The 21,262-nt window shown below is 37.3% G+C and overlaps 1 protein-coding gene across 2 annotated transcripts; it reads left to right on the top strand.

The window, feature by feature from the left end:
* Window positions 1-890: 890 nt before the first annotated feature.
* On the top strand, window positions 891-20,847 carry LOC102228587 (carnitine O-palmitoyltransferase 1, liver isoform-like). Of its 2 annotated transcripts, none has more exons than XM_023341052.1 (19): window positions 891-1,042; window positions 4,789-4,953; window positions 6,436-6,575; window positions 7,857-8,025; window positions 8,774-8,875; window positions 10,103-10,240; window positions 10,412-10,489; window positions 11,260-11,367; window positions 13,026-13,113; window positions 14,326-14,521; window positions 14,603-14,791; window positions 15,779-15,884; window positions 15,965-16,081; window positions 16,952-17,116; window positions 17,887-18,015; window positions 18,103-18,258; window positions 18,344-18,457; window positions 19,187-19,279; window positions 19,680-20,847. In XM_023341052.1, exons 2-19 carry the CDS (start codon window positions 4,813-4,815, stop codon window positions 19,800-19,802), a joined length of 2,352 nt encoding a protein of 783 aa, XP_023196820.1. In that variant the 5' UTR covers window positions 891-1,042; window positions 4,789-4,812; the 3' UTR covers window positions 19,803-20,847. The 2 variants fall into 2 exon arrangements, with proteins under 2 accessions (XP_023196820.1, XP_023196821.1); XM_023341053.1 differs by lacking the exon at window positions 13,026-13,113 and adding an exon at window positions 13,435-13,519 and having other exon boundaries at window positions 19,680-20,846.
* The last annotated feature ends 415 nt before the right edge of the window (window positions 20,848-21,262 follow it).

The raw sequence follows: 21,262 nt of genomic DNA, 5'->3' as shown, positions 1-21,262 counted from the left end.
AATAATCTGCCCTCACAAGACCAATCTTTCATAAGCACATGCCCGTGATGACATCACACAAGGTGACTTTATATTTATTCCTTATTTTTCCCCCTTTTCAGGTGTGTTCTTTTAATCAAATTCCACATTTAAAAGTGTTTAACTGTGTTCTGATTTGAGAACACCTTATTTAAGGAAATATAAACCACAATAAAAATGGTTTGTTAAGAGAATCAGGTCCAGGGAGGACCAAAATGGCTACATGGACAGTGATCATAATGAAGGTAAGCTATAGGTACTATGTAGCCTGGTTGATGTTTCATTAAGATGATTCTCTGCTGTTTCCTGCAGAACTGCTGCATCACCGCCACACTTTTACATGAAAGTATAACCAGGGAGACAGACTCTAGTACAATCTGCCAGCATTAATCCAGGCAGAACTAAAAGGAATATCTATGTGATAATGTATGCTTTTGTTTTGTTATGATGGTGCTTTCAATTTCGTCATGGTAATTTATCTATGGTACTTGAAGTCGCGTCTTTTTCCACGGAGAATGGCTATAAAAGGTTGAAAGTTTACCAAAAATGGTCAACTTTAAAAGTTATTGGAGAACTTTGGAGTTTTCCAATAACTGCAAAGTTATTGGAGAACTTTTAACAATATACAATTTTTTTTCTTGAGATAGATTTGTGTATTACGAAATCAGTAACTCTAACATGGTATTAAATGAATACCATTTCAGTGATTAAAAAAAATAGACAAATAAAGTCAGTGTTTTTATATTATTATATTCCAAATGTACTACAGTGATATATTCAAACTTTTATCCGAAACTGAAATCGTGCGCTTCGGTTCAGGAGCGACCTTCAAGTCTTAATTACCAAATTTCCGACACTCTTTGAAGGCAGCATCCACTCATCCCAGCGAGCATCAGTTGTGGAGCGCAGTCGCGGAGGAGGAAGGCTGACAGCGACGGGACTCTGCCGGGGACGACGTCAGAAGTTAATAATCGGTTCCAGCTTCACTGAATCCTGGACATTTCGCCTCTTTTAATAAAAACAAGTGAGTGAAAGACGCGCCGCGGGGGAGAGGCCGCATCTCTGGCAGAGCATTAGCAAACCTTATCGGTAGCCGTTTGGGGATGGGCGCTCCGGCTAGGCAGCACTAGCATCAGCTAGCGTTGACTCGGCTGTCACTTTTAGCGACGGCTCGGTTTAACCGCCCTACGTTGGTAAACGTATAAAAGACCAGTATGAATGTATTACCTCGGATAAAGACGAAGCGTTTCTGCTGCTCTTCTACGTTAAAATCCACTCTACTTCGAGATGACTTGGAGAACGCGGTTGGTCTCATTGTCGGTTAGCCTGAATTACCTGTTAAAGCGATACCTGACCCATCTCCACCAATAGAGTTGAAACATCAGCTGCTGTCAGTTGAAAATTCACTGATCCGAGCAACACTCTTGTTGCTCCGGAAGGGTCACAGCACATTACACTTGACTTATATCGTTTGGTTGCCATTGAAAGAGCTTACACTCATCATTATTCCTCCACGATTGGGGAACACCTATATTTCCACATAAAGGGATTAATCAAATTATGAGGGCTCTGAGTGTTACTGTAAGTGTTTTAAGTAGCCCATATGTTGCTAGCAACAATATAGGTTTTTGCTTATTGACACAGTAATGGGAAGAGCCATGGCGTAAATATTTGGAATTAGCACACAGGTCTGTAGGTAATTGTGGTTTTTTGTTGTTTTTTCCATCTTCCTATCATTCATCTCTGAAAGGAAAGTTTATTTAAGAGGCTAACTCTGGAGACAGACCTGTGTTGTGTTTTGCCCTGATTGCCATGGATCCATAAAACCAGACCCACACCAATCAGGCTTTTCCTGACCAGTACTACTTTCCGGTTTACTTTGAGGTCTGACCTGCTTGTTCTGACTTTGACAGGCTGTAGTAAACAAGAGAAAAACATGGAGTAGAGGATGTTTGGTAGTCGTAGTAGTTCTAAATCCAACAGAAAATTAAAGATTATTAAAGAAAATTAAAGAACTGCAAGGCTAACTCCATTTATGCATCATCAAAAAATTAGTTATCAAAAAATATGTTCTGTTAACTGGTGCATTTCTAACCTTAATAGTGAGATTTATTTTTATTTGCTGCATTTAACAAAGGAAGAAAAAAATAGATTATTTTAGTATTTGAGCCAACCAAAGGAAAATTATCCAATTATAATTTCAATTGAGTTCCACATCTCTACATGAAATTCAAGTCTTCAATTTTAGCTTGTATTTGACAAAGAAAAGTTACATCATTTATCTTAATTCACCCTGATATTTTTTTTATTTATGCAAAAAACTTTTTTTTAAGTTTAGTGCTACTCGACTACTGTAAAGTCATCCTGTTGCGTGTGAATTTAGATTTTTACTAAATTTAGATGTTTGTTTGATCTGAAATACATCTCTTGTGTATTTTTCCATGTAGACACTGTAGTGATCTAATTGCCTCGGAGGCATTTACCTTTGTCCCAGTTTATACAAGCCCTTCCCTCAGTCCTGCTAAGGGTGCCTCCCAACTGAGGTTGGGTTCTTGTAATTTTTCAGTTGCATCTTGTATTATTCACACCTTTTATCCGGAACCTGCAGCTCCTTATGGATGTTATCCAAATCCTTTCTTGGGATTTTATGTGAGAGACCAACACATAGTGGGGCTTATTTGTGAGGCAGAATAAAAAATTGTATGTGTTTTGCAATTTTTTTGCGTTTCAGGTGTATGTCTTTGTGGTGTTTTATGTATGTGTTTGATTTTACTTATTTAAATAAGTACTGTTCCTATAGGTTCTATAAAGTCACCTTCCCTTTCATTTTGTTATTGTATTTGTTGACAAAATGTGTGTAGTTGTCGTTTTAACCTTGTTTTGTATAATCTCTGTTTTCAACAAGACAAATTGCTCATTGTTCGAGGACAACAGATGAAAAATATTCTTTTGGCTAATTCTGTGCATTTACAGAAATGCTGATTAATGTGCAAATAAATTAATACATTTCAAACTAAATTGATCATGTCAGGACACAGGTTGGCTGAAAACCGATGCATGCCATGTTTCTTTTAGATTTTTAATTAAAAGAAAAACAAAACATAAAATCATGTATTGTTTTCCTTCTACCGCAACATTATTCACTACTTTGCCTCACCTAAAATCCACAAATGTACATCAGAGTTTCAGGCTTTATTAGGGCAAAATGGGTCCCAAAGTTTTAATATTTTAACCAGCGGCCCTGTGCACAAGCTCTTACCCACTTGTACTCTGAGATTGTTTGATAGCAAACCAACCTAGAACCCGTGTTTTTTTTTTCTTAACTATTTGTCAGTTTCTGAAATTAAAAGCTTTGCTCCATTCATGCATCCTTTCTCAATTTTTGAGTTTGAAAACCCAATAAAACCACCTTCAGTCTCTTTCTTCCTTATCTTAAATTATTCACTGTTAAATATTTGTTTGTTTGACTTCTTGTTTTCTCCTCGCCGTATAACTGAAGCCACATCTGCAGCTTCATCAAAGCAGAGGCGTCTCTCTCTCAGACTGTATCTCCGTGTTTCTGTCTGCTAACACGGCCACTGTGGCGTCTCTGAGCGCTGAGGAAGCTAGACGAGGTAACCGGTGCTGAAATCTGCTGTTTGGGGTCGGCCATGTTACCACAACATGAAACACGTTGGTGGGAAACGCATGAGCATCTGTTTTTCTTCATGTTGTTAATGGTGACTAAACCTCAGGCCATTATCCATAACCTATTTATAAAGGGATAAAAAGAATCAATTTCTTTTTGTGAAGAGAAGCAGGAATTGCCCTGAACATACCGTTCCTGATCACATCAGCATCCAGTCAGTGGCATTCACAACTCTGATGCCCCTAAATAAAATCATGTCCAACGATTGCCTTTTTAAGTCACCAGGAAACTTCAGACATAAATGAAAAAGCAGCAACATGAATCAGATGTTTGATTATAGATATTAGGATCTTAAATAAAACCCATTCTCTTCATTTCAGTTCATTCCATTTATATAGAAACATCACAACAGGTCGTCTCAACACACTTTACAATAATAAAAAGTCAGTTCAATCCATTTATTCTGAGTTGCATCAATTTCAACTGATCCTCGTTATCAAAGCTTTGTTTATTGTTCAAATTGATTAACAGCAGGACTTTTTCTTTTGTTTCTACCATTGTAAAGAACCTCAAAAATGCACTTTAAGGACATTTTCAATAAGTCAATGACTGACTGTTGATAAGAGTTAATTATTAACAAACCTAAGGGATGTAAAATATTTACATTTCTTTCCTTCCCCTGTTCTTGTAACTTGTGTTTGGTGTCCTGGTATTCGTTTTATGAGTCATTTCAAGGAATTCGGCTGATTTGTCGTCTTATCTGTTCATTTTGTTGCTTCTAAGCAGAAATTCAGATCAAACTTTGATAATCTCAAACTAAATCTTGCTATAATTTAGCTTTTTCCCCTTTTGATATGATGTCTATTTGATCTAAAAGAATCTCTTTCTCTTTCATCTGGACAGTAACATCAAATCTGAACAGAATCTAATCATCCGTCATGGTTTTACTATCAGATATTTAGAAAGGATTGTTTACAGAATAGACTCGTGTCAGAAGTTAACGATCTCTGAAGAATGTCAAACATTTTTTCATGGCTGCTGTTTGCGCCTCAGGTCACTAGTTTTGGTATTTGTCTCGTCTGAGATGGGTTTTTTTCTTCTTTTTTTAATGTTTGCTGTCGTGTCGCGCATCTCTCCATCAGGTCCTCTGTCCGGCCGCTGTGACCATGGCGGAGGCCCACCAGGCTGTGGCCTTCCAGTTCACCGTCACTCCAGACGGCATCGACCTGCGGCTGTCCCACCAGGCGCTCTCTGAGATCTACCTCTCCGGGGTTCGTTCGTGGAAGAAGCGCATCATCAGAGTCAAGGTAGAGGAGTGGTGAACTGTTAAAGCTTTTATTTTATTGCTGCTTTTTGGAATATGTGACAAAACGGTTTAAAATAATCAGGTCCTATCGAACTTCAGCCAGTTCTGAACTCTTGCTTAGAACAGAGGTAAGATCACAAAGCAGTTGGAAGAGCAGGGGTGTCCAAAGTGTGGCCCGGGGGCAGTTAGTGGTCTTCTCAACAATTTTGAGTGGCTCATTGATTTGATCACAATTCAAGAATAGCCTAAAAATTGGTTTGCTGGGGGATGCAGATCCACATTTTAAATCAGTGTTGGTGAAATTTAAAAAAAAAAAAGCAATAGACGTTTAAAATCTTAGAATGGAAAATGCAACACAAAGTATTCATCCAGGTAATCAGGTATAGGGACCAAAAACATCCAGTGACTTTTACTAAAATGCAGACTTGGGGACGCCTGTTTAATAAACTTTGTAAAAAAGTAAGAGTGATCCATAAACAAACACTGTGACATTGTAAACTTACTTTTTTGTTTTGTTTTTTTGTGCAGACAGACTGAGCTCTGGGGGTGTTTTGGGGTGAGGGATTGCACCGTGCTTTTTAAAAAATTATTATTTAAAAATTTTTTAAATGTTTTTTTGTACATCTGTATAACAGAAAATTCTAATAAAATATTTGGGGAAAAATAAGAGTGATCCATAGACGACTTATGGCTAAAAAGAAAAAAATCCAGAAAAAAAGAAATATTTAGGATATGGTTTGCTGTTTTGTTTTGATCTTTTGATTGTTTTTAATCTGGCAAACCTGCAAGACGTTTGCAGTCGGACAGAAATCTGACTGCTTTGCTTATTGCATTAAAATATTATGTTTAGTTTGTTCATTTAGTAAGTAAAAGTAAAAAAAATAAAATAGTTTTTGCAATTTATAATTGAAAATACTAATGGTTTCTTGGCCCCCCTGCAGTAACTGCAACTTGACATTTTTGGCCAAAAAGTTTGGACACCCCTGTGGTAAAGAATTATAGTGATATTCTAAAGACACTTCAGTACCGATTCACACCAGCACCGTTTAGCGGAAATGGTCTTTTTTTTTTTAGTCCTGATAGTTTTCTGTTATCTATGTTTTCCTGTTTTTTGTTTACAGTCTGGTGCAAGGAGTGGACAGAGAATATCGGGGGAAATGACCAAAAATAAAGAGAGAACTAATAAAAAACCTCCAGAAAACACTGAGACATTTTCACATTCAGCATTTATAATTATAGAACGTCCGGCTACCAATAGTGTAACTCTAATTCGATTTTTTCCCGAAATCATTAATACTGTTTAAGTATACTTTATTGATTGAACTAATCTGCTCATTTGAAGGAAAAAAATCCAATCTTTTTGGATGTACAGTTGATGTAGAGCTAAAAAAAACCAAACATTGATCTAATAGTAATATTTAATTTAACTTTCAGATCCAGAACAGAAAAACAATTAAATGTTTTTTTCCTTTCGCCTTAACAGAACAGAGTGATCTCAGGTGTGTATCCTGCCAGTCCTTCTTCCTGGCTGTTTGTGGTGATCGCCATCCTGGCCACCATGTACACCCGCTCCGACCCGTCCATGGGACTCATAGCCAAGATACAGGAGCACCTGCCTGTCAGGTAACCAACTCTATGAATCCATTTGACATTCATCAATATGATATAGAAATAGAAGTTCATGTTTTGATTATTTTCCGACTCAAAGAATTGACAACCTTTTCTCTCTTTTTCAAATATATACGTTTTTCAAGCCAACTTGTCATGTGATGATTAACAAAAACCTCAATTTCAAGGCAGTAAAGTGTAATAAACACAGAGTTAGTAAATCCCATCCCTACATTTACAATTTGTCATATTACAAGCAAATATTTGATTGAGATTTGAAGTGAAAAATGCTTCACTGTGTCTTCATTTTTTCACAAGTAAAAATCTGAAGTGTATTTGTTCAGCTCTGCTGAGTCAGTACTTTATAAAGCTGCATGTGCACATCCTCAGACTGGCTCTTGCTCATTCTTCAACCCAAACTCATCCATATCGGATGGAGACTGTCTGTTAACGGCATTTTGGACTTGGACTAGGCCATTTTTAACACATTATTGTGCTTTGATCTGAACCAGTCCAGCTCTGTTCTGCTGGAAGGTGAACTTTTGCCCAAGTCTTAAGTTTTTAGCAACTCTTTAACAAGTTTGAATAGAAATATGGGCTGAGGACGGAGAATGACGACGTCTCCGCTGTGTTTCACATAAAAGCTCAATAAAGATGAAATACGTGGAGGTTTGCCATTGTAACACCAAAAATGTAGAAAAGCTCAGGAGCTGTGAATACTTTTCCAGATAACTGTACTTGTTTATTCATTCTATGTCTTATAATTATCACGCATTTGTATTTCATAGGATTGATATACATTTAACAAATAATGCTAAATATTATTCCAAAATACTTGGCTTCATTAAATCTCTTATTTTGACAGTCCATGAAGTCTGGCTCTTCACTACATTTACAGTTACAGTCGTAGATGGTGGAGATTAAACAGAAATATTGAAGTCTGTGCCTAATTATGGAGAAAACAAAACATGGTAAAATGTTTGAGTGTTTGTCCAACTACGACTGAGACAAGAAGCAGGAAATGACACTAAAACAGATTACAGGCTCACATTATAATATTTCCATTGCTTTACTATTTGTTGGAAGGAGGATTTCTGGTATTTACCATGAAGATTCTCCATAAACATGCAGGCGTCAGAAATATAAAATGGCTGCATGTTGAAGACGTAACTGAACAAATGTTCCGTCCACTTTTAAATTTCTACATTTGCATAAAACCCTTTTATAGATCTGGATGTTGCGTTATCAGGATTTTGTTTTGAAAGGTTGCTCACTGTGTTTCATTGTGTTTTGCAGCCAGATAAGTACGCAGTGCCAAGCGGTGGTGTCCGCTGTGGTCTTCAGCACGATGCTGTGGCTGCTGCTCATCTTCACCATGCGGCTGTGCCTCAAGCAGCTGCTCTCCTACCACCGCTGGATGTTCGAGCAGCACGGCAAGATGTCCACCACCACCAAAATCTGGGTGGTCAGTTCGGCTTCCTCACCTGCTAACCAACCAGAGTTCACCTGTTCTGACACTTTGTGCAGCATAACTTACAACTTATTCTGTCTACTTATTTAAAATGTATATTATTTGGAGGGTGTGAGAGTAGTTTAGGTTTCTACGCATTTTTCACACATCAAAAATGTATCTGTTCTTGTTATCAAATCGTTTTAAATAAATATATATATATATATATATATATATATATACATATATAGTATATATATATATATATATATGTCTGTATTAGGGTATCAACAATGCATTACGGCCATTTTATATTGGGGGGATAACAAATAGACAATTTATGCCAAAAAAAAATTCTTGGAAAAAACAAGGAAAGTTTCTACTTTGAAAAATGTAAAATTTGCAGAGAAAAAAAATCTGATATTTTAGTTTTTTGTTGAAAACTTCGAAGATTAATCTAAAATTTTGGATTTTTTTCTTGTACATTTTTGACTTTTCAAACTCAGAAATGTCCTTGTATTTTCTAGACTATTTCAACAAATTATCAACTTTTCAAACTGAAATTTCCTTTTTTTATTTTTTTATAAATTCTTAGATTAATCTCAAAATTTGAGTTTTCTAGAAAAGTTTCTTAATATTTTGATAGAAAATCACTAATTTTTTTCCTTTCTGCAATGGCCCCACACAGTGTTGTGTAGCTAACAAATTAAACCATCTAGTTGGATCCATTTGCTCCAGTTTGGGTCTGTTTGTTACGTTCCAGGCTCTGGTGCGGATCTTCTCTGGCAGGAAGCCTCTGCTCTACAGCTACCAGGGATCGCTGCCAAACCTGCCTGTGCCTGCCGTGAAGGACACAGTCAAGAGGGTGAGATATTATGATGCAGAGTGTGCTGTCCTCGCCCTGAGATTTCGAGGACGCGAGGAATCTGGAATCCTCATGTCCCGATTCTGGAATCCAGATCGAGAAATCTGGTTATTGGAGACAACGAAGCTCCAATAACCAAACTTCTTTCTTTTTTACTTGTTTATTGAAGAGTGGCCTCTGACCACTGCCATCACTTTGGCCATCGTAAACTGAAACATACAAGACTGAATATTAGCCAACGAACATTGCAAATTAGCCATTCTTGCTGCTAGCTAAAAGAAATTTTAAAAAACATTTTCCTAAATGACTCCAGCGTACAATTATTTACACCACAGTTACATAAAACAAAGAGACAATTATTGTTTTCACAATTAACCAATACTTACGAACAAATCTTGTCTGACAACATTCTTACACTGCGTTGTACACAGTCTATGATGCAGTTTATCAAGCTTTGCACATGAAATTAGATCATGTTCTTTAAATTGGCTTTGCTGTTTAGCATAGCTTGCTAATGGCACAGCGGGCAGATTAAATATGTTTCATTTTTTTTGTTCTGTTTTTCCAAACTGCTGCTGTGAGCCATTCTGCTGGGTTTTTGTTTTGTTTTTTACAAAATGGACTGATCACTCCTACATCTAGCAACTGAATTGCTGTCATTACCTGCAGCCTTTCTGCAGTGAAAGGGGTCAACAACATATGATGGTGGCATTTTCAAAACAGTTTTCACCAATGCTGGATGTTTATTAAACTCGTTAGACAAACAGTAGTTTTCTCTGTCTCTTAACATCCTACGGGAATTTTCCAGCTGATTTCCTAGATTTGCAAATCCAGGAGTTTTACTTGAGATGTTTTCTGAAAGCTTTGACAGAATAAAACAAAACCAAGTTTCTTTAATCCTGTTTGACTTTCTGGTCGCTGAGTTTTTATGACTGTAACTCATCAAATGTGTTGCTTGAATGTCTGCTTCATTCTCCGTTCACTGACAGTTTGTGTAGCTTTTTTAATTTTTAATGTGTTGAAAAATGTATAGACATATAAAACTCTTTATGTACAATTTATGACTTCCAGAATAAAATTAGCCTAATTATTGCCCAGTATTCTAATTTAAATGTATTTGACAGAAACTCACAAGCTGATAAAAAGGCAGAGCTGTCCGTAAAGGGACTTAAAAAGCCTTTATTCCTCTGAATCAGATCAAATGATAGTCTATCCTCTCCTCTGCAGTATCTTGAATCAGTGCGCCCCCTGGTGGACGATGCGGAGTACGAGCGCACAAACAAGCTGGCCGCTGAGTTCGAGAGCAGCCTGGGTAAACGCCTGCAGTGGTACCTCAAACTCAAAGCGCTCTGGGCCTCAAACTACGTGAGTGACGCTCCATCAAAGCGTGGCTACTTAGATGTCCAAGTCAAAAGAAAAAAGAAGTTCTATTAATAATAAATAGATTTGCAGGATTTCTGTGGTTTGAATTATTTATCTTGCCTAAATAAATAATACATTTGTGATGTCTGCTGTGAATGTTTTGGCACATTTCAGGTTAGTGACTGGTGGGAGGAATACGTCTATCTACGAGGACGGAGCCCCATCATGGTCAACAGTAACTACTATGGCATGGTATTTACACTTATTTATATTTAAAAATGGCTATGTGTTTTATAGATACTACAGTTTTATGAAGGAAATGCTTCTATGAATCATCTTCGTTGCTGCAAGTCATAAACTGCATCGACCAGAAAGCAAGAAATTAGAATATTTATTGATCTAAAAACAGATTTGACACAGATAATTATAAAATTCTTAATATGCTGCTAGAGAAGAACTTCATTGGTCAGACATTATTTAAACGGCCTGCAATTTATAATTGCTCATCTAGTACCTGATTGATCCTGAAGGGGTCAGTATTGGGCCTTAAATAATTTACAGATGCGTTCTTTTAGAGTATTTTACAATTTATATTTGTATATTTTTTATTACATGCCATTGAGACATGCTGTGGATTGTAATGAAAGATCAAATTAATATTTCCAAAATCGAAACCAATTTATATATATATATATATATATATATATTTTTTTTTTTTTTTTTTTTTTTTTTTGAAGCAAAGATGAAGCCCCAGTGAGCCGAGGGAAGTTTTTTTTTTTTTTGTCTTATTGCTATTTGAGGATGTTGCTTGTGCGTCAGATTTAGAGGTCTACAGGAAACGGATGAATAGGTTCCTACTCAAGACTTTTGAATGTTTTTTCTGACCGTTTTTTGGTGTCACTTTGTTTTATTTGTGAACGGTTACTAAAAAAATGCATTTAAATTAACAAGTTAAAATCTGTGTAATTAAATAATGAATCTAACGACCTTGTTAAACCACTTGCTCCTCCTTCGCTCCTCAGGACTTCCAGTATGTGACTCCTACACCCATCCAGGCAGCCAGAGCCGGGAACACCATCCACGCCTTCTTCTTGTACCGCAGGAAACTCAACAAAGAGGAGATTAAACCTGTAAGTTTTGTCCTCCTTTACTCATGTTTTATTTGTTGGTTTATTTTTGTGATGTGGCAGCAGGTCTTTTGGGATGTTTTCTGCTGCTAAAGTGTGTTACATGTATAAAGTTCTCTGTGTGGTCTCACACTTTACTGCAGGGGCGTCCAAACGTTTTGACACGGGGGCCAAATATGTCAAACTGCAACTGCTGCGGTGGCCACAAAAGTTTTGGTATTTTTAATTATAAATTGCAAAAAACTATTGCATTTTTCATTTTAATTTGGTAAATAAACAAACTAAACGTAATATTTTAATGCAGTAAGCAAAGCAGTCAGATTTCTGTTGTTCTCTGTAGATCTAAAGGGTTTTACAGGTTTGCCAGATTAATAACAATCAAAAAATCTAAACAAAACAGCAAACTGTATCATAATTTTTTAAAATCTTTTTCTGGATTTTTTGGTCTTTTTAGCGACGACAACAGTTTGTGGATCTCTCTCTTATTAAACGGGCTTCCCCAAGTCTGCTTTTTAGTAAAAGTGTCAGGTCTAAATACCTATTAGAGACAATTTAAACAAACACAAGAAAGACAAGAGAGTTAGATTCTGTTATACTCGCGAGGAGAACGGACAGAGATGTGCTTCCAGTTACAAATCTCCTTCCGCTCTGCCACACATCTGTCTGTTCCTCTTTTATTGATTTTAGGAACCCTGCCACACGGGGCGCTGCAACTCTAAAAAGGATGGAGGGGCACATCGTTGCAGCGCTAATGACATTCACTATCTAGACAAATGTTATCTAGACTCTAGATCTTTCTTTCTCCAGGCACGGCGTTGAATAAGACACATTGCATAGCTTCAAAGCAACGGCTTTGTATCACAAAGCAGCACAGAGCAGAGTTTATTGTCAGGCTTGTAAAACTCTGCTGGGAGCAACTAACACCTCCATGTCTCGTAGGAAGTCCTGCAGGGCAACATCTGCTGAGAGTAGCTGTCACCCCTATTTCCCAGGGAAATCTCAGGATAAAATCAAAGTTATTTAACACACAGAAACATTATCTAAATGTAACTACAAGGCTACATGATACAACAAATATTTGATAATACTAATAATACAATTTACCCAACAAAAAGTCACTGGATATTTTTGGTCCCTATTACTGATAAACTGGATGAATACTTTGTGTTGCACATTACATTTTTCATTTTAAGATTTTAAACATATTGTTGTTGTTTTTTTAACAGCCTGGCATCAGTGAAAATTTCACCAAAACTGATTTAAAATGTGGATCTGCAACAACTGCCTGAACCGGCAAACCAATTTTCAGGCAATTCTTGAACTGTGGTCAAGTCAACGGGCCGCTCTAAGTTGTTCAGAGGGCTACCAATGGCCTCAGGGCCACACTTTGGACACCCCTGCTTTAGTTTCTGCCCATCATTCAACTCTTGGTTGTTTTTCATCATTTATAGCAGATCTGGATCTTGATATATTACAGATTTCATGTTTGAGACGTTTCCCTCACATCCTCATCCCATGTTCATCTCTCTACTTTTCTTTGAATCTTTTCTTTTATCTTTTCCTTCCCTCTTTCTCTTCTCTCAATGCTTAAAAAAAAATATTTTCTTAAACCTGCATCGCTCTGTCGTTTCCACGCCTTCGTGTTCTCCTCCGTTTCCCAGAGTCGCATCCCCGGCACCGTCATTCCTCTGTGCTCAGCTCAGTGTGAGAGGATTTACAACACCACACGAATTCCCGGGGAGGAGACGGGTAAACAGATTAAAACACACACATCGGAACCCAAAAGTGCCGAGTTTTTGTTCTGAGGAAAACAAAAAAAATCAGAGGAACGCTGAAGGATTTCAGGCTCTGCTGAGGATAGTGCTCAGTGCTTCAAGCGGTGTCTGCTCCGTCACTTCTTACCTGTCTGCTTCTGAAAGGTGGTCTGTCTTTAACTGATGTCTTATTTTCTTCTCTTCACTCCATTTCTTCCTCCCTGGTCCCCTTTCTTTCCGTCCCAACGCTCTTTTATTTGTGACATTTCTCCTGCCGTCTTGGTTTGCTCTGGCCGTCTCTCTCCGTTCTGCTCAGTGGTTGTTGAGGTCTGCAGTTCCTTGCTGCTCCTATCAGTTTGAGCGGATGTTTGACACTTGTCGAATCCCCGGAGCGCTAACAGGTAGTTTTTATATGTTCACATAAGCTGCTCTCTCCTTTAAATGCAGGATGATTTTTACCATTTGTGCCATTCTCACCCTTTCTTGTCCATTGTGCTAATATGCTAAACATTTCATATTGTCACCTTCCTAAAATAATAGTTCATTTTTTATTTTATTTTTTGCCAAAAGTTATTATTTGTTTCTTTGGTCTAGATCTTTTGGCAAAAAGGAAGCTGTGATTTTTGTTTTTGTTTTTTTTTTTCTTCAAAAATCACTTGATAAAAAAATTACTAAGGCTGTTATTTCAGGAAGGTGACAAGAAATCCCCAAGAAAGCTTTGAAAGCTTCTGCAAATAGAAATACATTTTATTTTAAGGCTTTTTATACTTTTACCTCTAAGTACGATGGTAAGCTTTAGGAACAAAATCTTTTGTTTTTAAAAATAGAAATTCATTTTGTTTTAAGGCTTTAAATTTTCAAATAATTTAGGCAACTAACAGCATAATGACTCCATAAGGCGTTTCCTTTATAACTGTGGTTATGATTTGATAAATACTAATAAAAACATACTTATTTTAAATTTTTCATGTCATTTGAAACTAAAAACTACACTTGAAATGATTTACCTTATAGTTTCTACTCTAAATCCACAATGAATGTTAATTTAATGTTAACATAAAAGTACATATATATGATTTTATTTTTGTTACACAATCTCAATTGTTATGTTGCATAATCAGGGAAATTCAATCCCAGAATATTTAGATATTTCAAAACCCTAAACACCAACTCTGCTGCAGCGTCCGTCTTCTTTGCTTCCTCATAGATACTGTTCAGCACTGGGAGGACAGCGACTACATCGTGGTTTACCACAAAGGTCGATACTTCCGCCTCAGGGTGTACCAGGCCGGCAGAATCCTGTCGCCCAGGGAGATCGAGTTCCAGATTCAACGGATCCTCGACAACTCAACGCCGCCGTCCAAAGGAGAGGCCAAACTAGGAGCTCTTACCGCCGGGGAAAGGTGAGCTCAAGAAGCCAAACGGTTTCTAAATCTGACGACACCGTTTGTGTAATCTCACTTTTTCCTTTGAATGTCAACCAGAATCGCCTGGGCGAAAGCCAGGCAGGAGTATTTCAGCAGCGGCGTCAATAAACGCTCTCTGGACTGCATCGAGAGGGCGGCCTTCTTCGTGGTGCTGGACGACGACGAGCGAGGCATGATGGCCGACAATTCACCAGAAGGTCTGGACCGCTACGCCAAGTCCTTGTTGCATGGAAACTGCTATGACAGGTAAAAAACAGCCTGAAGCACAAAATGACACAAATGGATCCTTTCTGTTTTTAAATTGGACAAAATTACTACAAACATATTAAAATCTTCCTGTAATGGAAAATGTTTGAAGCAAGCAAAAGTGTTAATCTGTTGTGGAAAAAATGAAGAGCCACTGCACCGAACCCCATTGAAAACCTGGTGGTTATTCCACCAAATACTGATTCTTGAACTCTTCCTGAGTTAAAACATTAATATTGTTGTTTCCAAATAATTATGAACTTGTTTTCTCTGCATTGTCTAAGGCCTGAAAGCACTGCATCCTTTTCATTATTTTCACTGTTTCTCCTTTTCTGCAGATAAATACTAATTTTTTGCTTTGAATTTCAGACATGTTGTCAGTAGTTCACAGAATAAAACAGTGGTTCCCAAAGTGGGGGGCGCAGTGCCATGGCACGGGGGCGCAGTGCCGCGGCACGGGGGCGCAGTGCCGCGGCACGGGGGCACGGAAAGTGGTATGGATGAAAACAAACAGTTACACAAAAGTGTTTGATTGTAAAGATGGTTTGTAGTTTGTTTTGTTGCAACCTGAAGTGTGAAATAAACTTCAGTGGAGTTTGAAAACAACGTTTGTGTTTAGGTTTATGTCTGGTTGAACGATGTTTGTGACCAGTTGATTTTATTTTCTTTTTTGGGGGGGGGATTTTATTGTAATCCATAGGGAGGCCCAGAAAATCTTTGGGAACCACTGGAATAAAAGAACAAAGTTCATTTTATTTTGCATATACCTAAACAAAGTAAAAGCAGAGAAACTTACAATCTCAAGTGGTCTCTTAATTTTTTCCAGAGCTCCATTTTTTTCAGACATGACGATTTTGACCCACGTGACAAAAAGTTTGGACACCCCTTAAAGTAAAAGCTTGAAGTAAACACAGTTGTTGTGTTTGAGGCCTGCATGTTGCCATGCAGGTGTAAATTTCCTCAGGTATTCATGCCGGTCTCTTCCAGGTGGTTCGATAAATCCTTTACAGTCGTTTACTACAAGAATGGGAAGAGTGGGATCAACGCAGAGCACTCGTGGGCGGACGCGCCGGTGGTCGCCCACGTGTGGGAGGTGAGGAGAGTTTGCCGTGTGATGCTGTCTGACTCCAGCCTGCAGCCAATCGGGTCGCAGTAAACGCTGTGTGTTTGCAGTTCGTTCTCGCTGCCGACAGCTTCCAGCTCGGCTACAACGAAGAGGGACACTGCAAGGGAGAGGTCGACTTGTTGCTGCCTCCACCGCAGAAACTCAACTGGGAGATTTCCTCAGAGGTTCGAAGTTGTTTCCGTTTCTTACCGGTTTTATAAACGATGCTGTGAAACGTGGAGGCAGGAGGTTTTTATTAAGAGAAAAACCTGAAAAATTGATGCAAAAGTGATAAAGAAAAAAACCTATATCATTATAGTTATTGATAACTATATCATTATTATCAGTATTAATGTTTGCAATGTTGCGATTACGAAGAACTGTTTTAGATATGATTTTTGTTAGGATGTGATAGGGTGGGACGATTAGGCTTAAAAATAAAATCTCAAATTTGCTTTTGTACCAGATATGAAAAAAAAAGATTTTAATTGTGTTTTTTAATTTCCTGATTTCTTTTCTGAAAAGAAAATTGCAGAAAATATTTTCTGAAAGTGGATTTTATATCAGTCATCCCTCTGAATTGTGGAATTCAGAATATTAGCAGAAAAAGGCACAATTTTACCATAAAAATCTTAAAACTATGAACATTTTTTGTAATGAGAAGAAAAGCTCATTAGTTATCCAAGTTACTCATAATAATTTGATGCAGATGAGTTACAGTGATTTCTATTAAATATTACCTGCAAAACGTTGCTCAACATTTCTCATTTTAGTTTTTTGTTATTGTTCATGTTGGAGTAAAAATATGACTTTGTGATTCTCGTAATTAAGAGAAATTAAAAATTTGCCGTAGAGTTGTTCAGAATAGATTTTAGAATTCAGCTAAAATCAGATCAAAGTTTAACAAAGCTGAACATTTGACACAAATTCTGATTGGTTCCTGTCTAAAGACTCCCGGTTTAATCACTGAGGTTGACATGAGATGGAAAAGCCTGGCTGTTGAAACCCCAGTAGCGGCTGTTTTTAGTTAACCGTCTCTCCGTTTCCTGTCTCAGTGCGAGGAGCAGATCTCCCGCTCTCTGGCGGTCGCCCAGGCTCTGGCTGACGACGTCGACTTCCATGTTTTCTCCTTCCGAGAATTCGGCAAAGGAAAGATAAAGAAGTGCCGCGTCAGTCCTGATGCTTTTGTACAGATGGCTCTTCAGCTGGCTTACTTCAGGGTGAGTCGCTCACTGAAGGACGACACACAGACAGACAGACAGACAGACACACAGACACACAGACAGACAGACACACCTGAACTCCTCCAGGGATGATTTTGAGTTGTTTTGCTGTTAAATGCATCCTGACTAAAACCACATCTCCCCAGTTCTCCTTTTAGCTCAGAAAATAGACTTTAAAAGACTGTTGTTAGTTTATAAACCACTGAACGGCTTAGCAACAAAATGCATTAAAGATCTGCTGCTGTTGTATCAACCTTCCAGAGCTCTCAGGTCTTCTGGTTCTGGTTCAGGTCCAGAACCAAAAAAAAGAAGCAGCATTCAGCTTCTATGTACCACAAATCTGGAACAAACGTCCAGAAAACTGTAAAACAGCTGAAACACTGAGTTCCTTTAAATCTAGACTTAAGCTGTTTAGAGTGGAAAACTAGCCAACGTTTTGTTTTCCAACGATCGAACTTGGTAAAATGTAATGTTTCAGTTGTTGATTTTAGTACTTTTATGATGTAAAGCACTTTGAGCTGCTTGTTGCTGAAATGTGCTACACCAATAAACTTGATTGATTGATTTAAATGAACACTGAGAGCAAAGAAAACTGCAGAAGGAGCTTTGTGACCCTTCCCAGACTGATAAATGTCAGTGATTTTGTTTTTTAGGTCAGTGCCTTATCTGTTGCTTTTCCTGATCTTTTTTTTTTTTTTTGCTCACTTCATGTTGCCACACAGGTTCTGATTAAGTAAAGTGCGGCTGTGGTTTGTTTCCCTGTCCAGGATCGAGGGACGTTCTGTTTGACGTACGAAGCGTCCATGACCCGCCTGTTCCGGGAAGGCAGGACGGAGACGGTTCGCTCCTGCTCCAGTGAGAGCAGCGCCTTCGTTCGAGCGCTAGAAGGCGGAGAGGTGGGAACGTCACGCTAAAGCTGCTTCTCTGCTTGGTAGTTTTCTTGTAAACCAATCAGTTTTTGTTATTTCAACACATGTAATCAGCCAGCAGACGTGTGCCGGCGTTTGTTCCACGGCGCGTCAGAAAAACACCAACAGTTGTACCGAATGGCGATGACCGGAGCCGGGATCGATCGGCACCTGTTCTGCCTCTACGTGGTTTCCAAATACCTGGGAGTGGACTCTCCCTTCTTGAAAGAGGTTTCTGTTCAGTTTAAATCATTTCCCTCCAGGAGGCAGTACCTGAGGCCAGGTCGACTAAAAACAAGGTTTGTGCGAGTTTCAGGTTCTGTCTGAGCCGTGGAGACTGTCGACGAGTCAGACTCCCGTCCAGCAGGCGGAGCTGTTCGACTTGGTTAACTACCCAGAGTACATCTCCTGTGGAGGCGGCTTTGGGCCTGTCGGTATCGCCCTCAATGCTTAGAAACACAAAATACAATACTAAAGTACAGATTAATCTCAGAAATTTATTGAAAAAAACTGTGTGAATTTCTGAGTTTTAAAAGCCAAAAATGTTTGATTTTTTTTTCTGAAATTGATCTCAAAATTTGAGTTTTTTGGAGGGAACTTTTTTTACTTTTCAAACTCTTAAATCTCAGATTTATTTTTTTTGAAAATTTATGAGAATAATCTCAACATTTTCTTTTACTTTTGAAATCCAGAAATTTCCAACCTTTGGTTTTTTTTATTATTATTATTTAAATTTCCGAGATTAATCTCAAAATTTGAGTTTTTCTGTTTTCTGTTTTCTTACTTTTCAAACTCAAAATTTCTGGCTTTTTAAAAAATTTGTGAAATGAATCTGAAAATTTGTGAGTTTTTTATTTTACTTTTGAAACTTAGAAATGTTCTACCTTTTTGAAAATTTCTGAGATTAAGCTCAAAATTTGTCAGTTTTTTTTTTTCTAACTCATAAATTTTCAATTTTATTTCTAGAAAATGTCTGAAATTAATCTCAAATTTTCATCGGTTTTTTTTTGGGCAGGAATTTAATCCTTTTTATTTTATCTACAAACAAATAGTGTTTTATCCAGTGTTGTCTTGTCGTTATTAAACTTTTATCACTACATTAATATTGTTTTTTCATCCCTCCGTCATCCTGAGTGTAACTGGGATTTGTCTCTTTCAGGTGGCTGATGATGGTTATGGAGTTTCTTACATGTTTTTGGCAGAGAACTTGATTAATTTCCACATCTCATGTAAACACTCGTGTTCTGACACTGTGAGTCTAACTTTAAATTTATTGAATTAATTTAATTTAGTCAGTGCACTGGAAACACACAAAATCTTAGCATGTATTTTTAGTTTAGTTTTTAGTTTTGTCTTAATTCCAGCGTACTAACTTACAAGGAACTTTTCAGCTTGTTTTTTACAAATAGAGGATTTATTTTACGTTAAATCCAGAAGTTATAGATTTCTGTGTACGATTTTGACTTTATTATGGTTCTGAGTTTGTTTTTTTCATCAATCAATTATTAATCGATTCCTTAATTAGTTGACGATTATTTAAATCATTGATTAATCAGTTCAGCCCTACAGGGAAGCATTCAGTTTAGATTCTTTTGAAAAGCAGACCCTCTCTTCTCTCTAACGGAAATGTTTTCTTGCCGTCTCCCCTGAAGGACGCCCATGTCTTCGGCAGTAAGATCAGGGCAGCCATGCATGATCTGCTCCATCTGCTGGACCCCGTCTACAAGGAGCCCAACAAGGAGCGGAGCAAAGCTGAGGTCAAAAAAGACAAGTAGATGCAAAGGATGCTGGGAAAAACGTGTGAAAACTTTGAGTTGTTCTTCACACGGCGGGACCTATAACGTCAGGTGGAGGATTTTTGTTTTTCTTGTTTAAATAGTTTCTTTGAATGGCGTAGAACGATGAAAATGATGTTTTTATCGATGCGGCTGTAACTTTGTGTGTGTGGAGAAAGAAAATGTGCACAACTAGTTTAACAAAATGAAGCTATATAATATTTATCTTGATGTTTGTCGTTATAATTTAAAATAAAAAGCCAGTTTCTCATCCAAACCCGTCCAGTGCTGGGACAGAAGATCCTGAAGTCGCTCCACTGCAGGGAATAATCCGTTTGACTTTCCGTTGTGTAAAGTAAAGCCGCGGACTTTCTCCGGTTTGACTGAGAAGTTTTGCTTGTGAGCTTTTAAGGTGAAAGAGAAAACGTCATTTTCTACCATGCCAAACTGGGAGCCTTTGTTTTGAAAAGCTCAGAAGTCTGTGATTTCCTTCCTGTTTGTGTAAATCAGATTTTTATATATGCATATATAAAAACAGTAAATGATCTGTAGGTTATCCATGTGTTTCTATTACAGATCTGTTTCATTTCCACTGCTGTTTATTTTAATGTTTTACATGTGCGTTAAATTAGTGCCATAACAATGCAAAATATTTATTTATGGGTACATTGTGACAGCAGTGCTGCTCTCCAGATGTCCATCAGATGTTAAATATATTTCCAGGTTTCTGTTACTTAATGACTTTTCACCCTTACACAAATCACTTTGTCTTATTGTTTTATTATTGCTATTGTAATGCTTTTTAATGCAACATTATAAGGGAACATTAAAACATTCTTAAGAAAAACAGAAAAGCTTTGAATTTCTCTCTGTTTGGATTCAGGATGTGCAGAAACACGGTAGAGGAAGCATCATGCTGATCCTGAAAACTGAATATTAGGCACATTTTTAAACTGACGATACTCGACGATGTGTCACCGAACTTTAGTTTAAAGCTGAAATGATTAATTATGATTAATCAGTTCATTGTTAACTGGGATAAAACGACTCATAAAGGCCATCTGTTGACAAAACTAAAAAATATACATATTTGCACTTAAAATAAAATTAAAAAATTTAGATGTATTTTACCCAGAATTCCTCATATTGTATTCTTTTAGTTTCACCTGGTTCTAATTCTGTAAAATCACCAGTTTTAAAATAAAAATAGATTCAGTTTTCTCAGGTTTATAAATGCAATGTGTGCATAACATTTCCAAAATAAAAATCACATCTGCTGTGTAATAATTACTCATTTTATAAAGTTCATCTTTTTGTCTCTAAGCTGCAAACTATCTGCTTTTTTTAAAAAACATAATTTTACATACTGTATATATATATATATATATATATATATATATATATATATATATATATATATATATATATATACAACAAATGTTCCATTGAAGGATGTTTAT

Source organism: Xiphophorus maculatus, chromosome 10, assembly GCF_002775205.1.
Source record: "Xiphophorus maculatus strain JP 163 A chromosome 10, X_maculatus-5.0-male, whole genome shotgun sequence".
NCBI lineage: Eukaryota > Metazoa > Chordata > Actinopteri > Cyprinodontiformes > Poeciliidae > Xiphophorus > Xiphophorus maculatus.
Note: the sequence above shows the minus strand (reverse complement) of the source record. Positions and strands in the feature narration are given on the sequence as shown.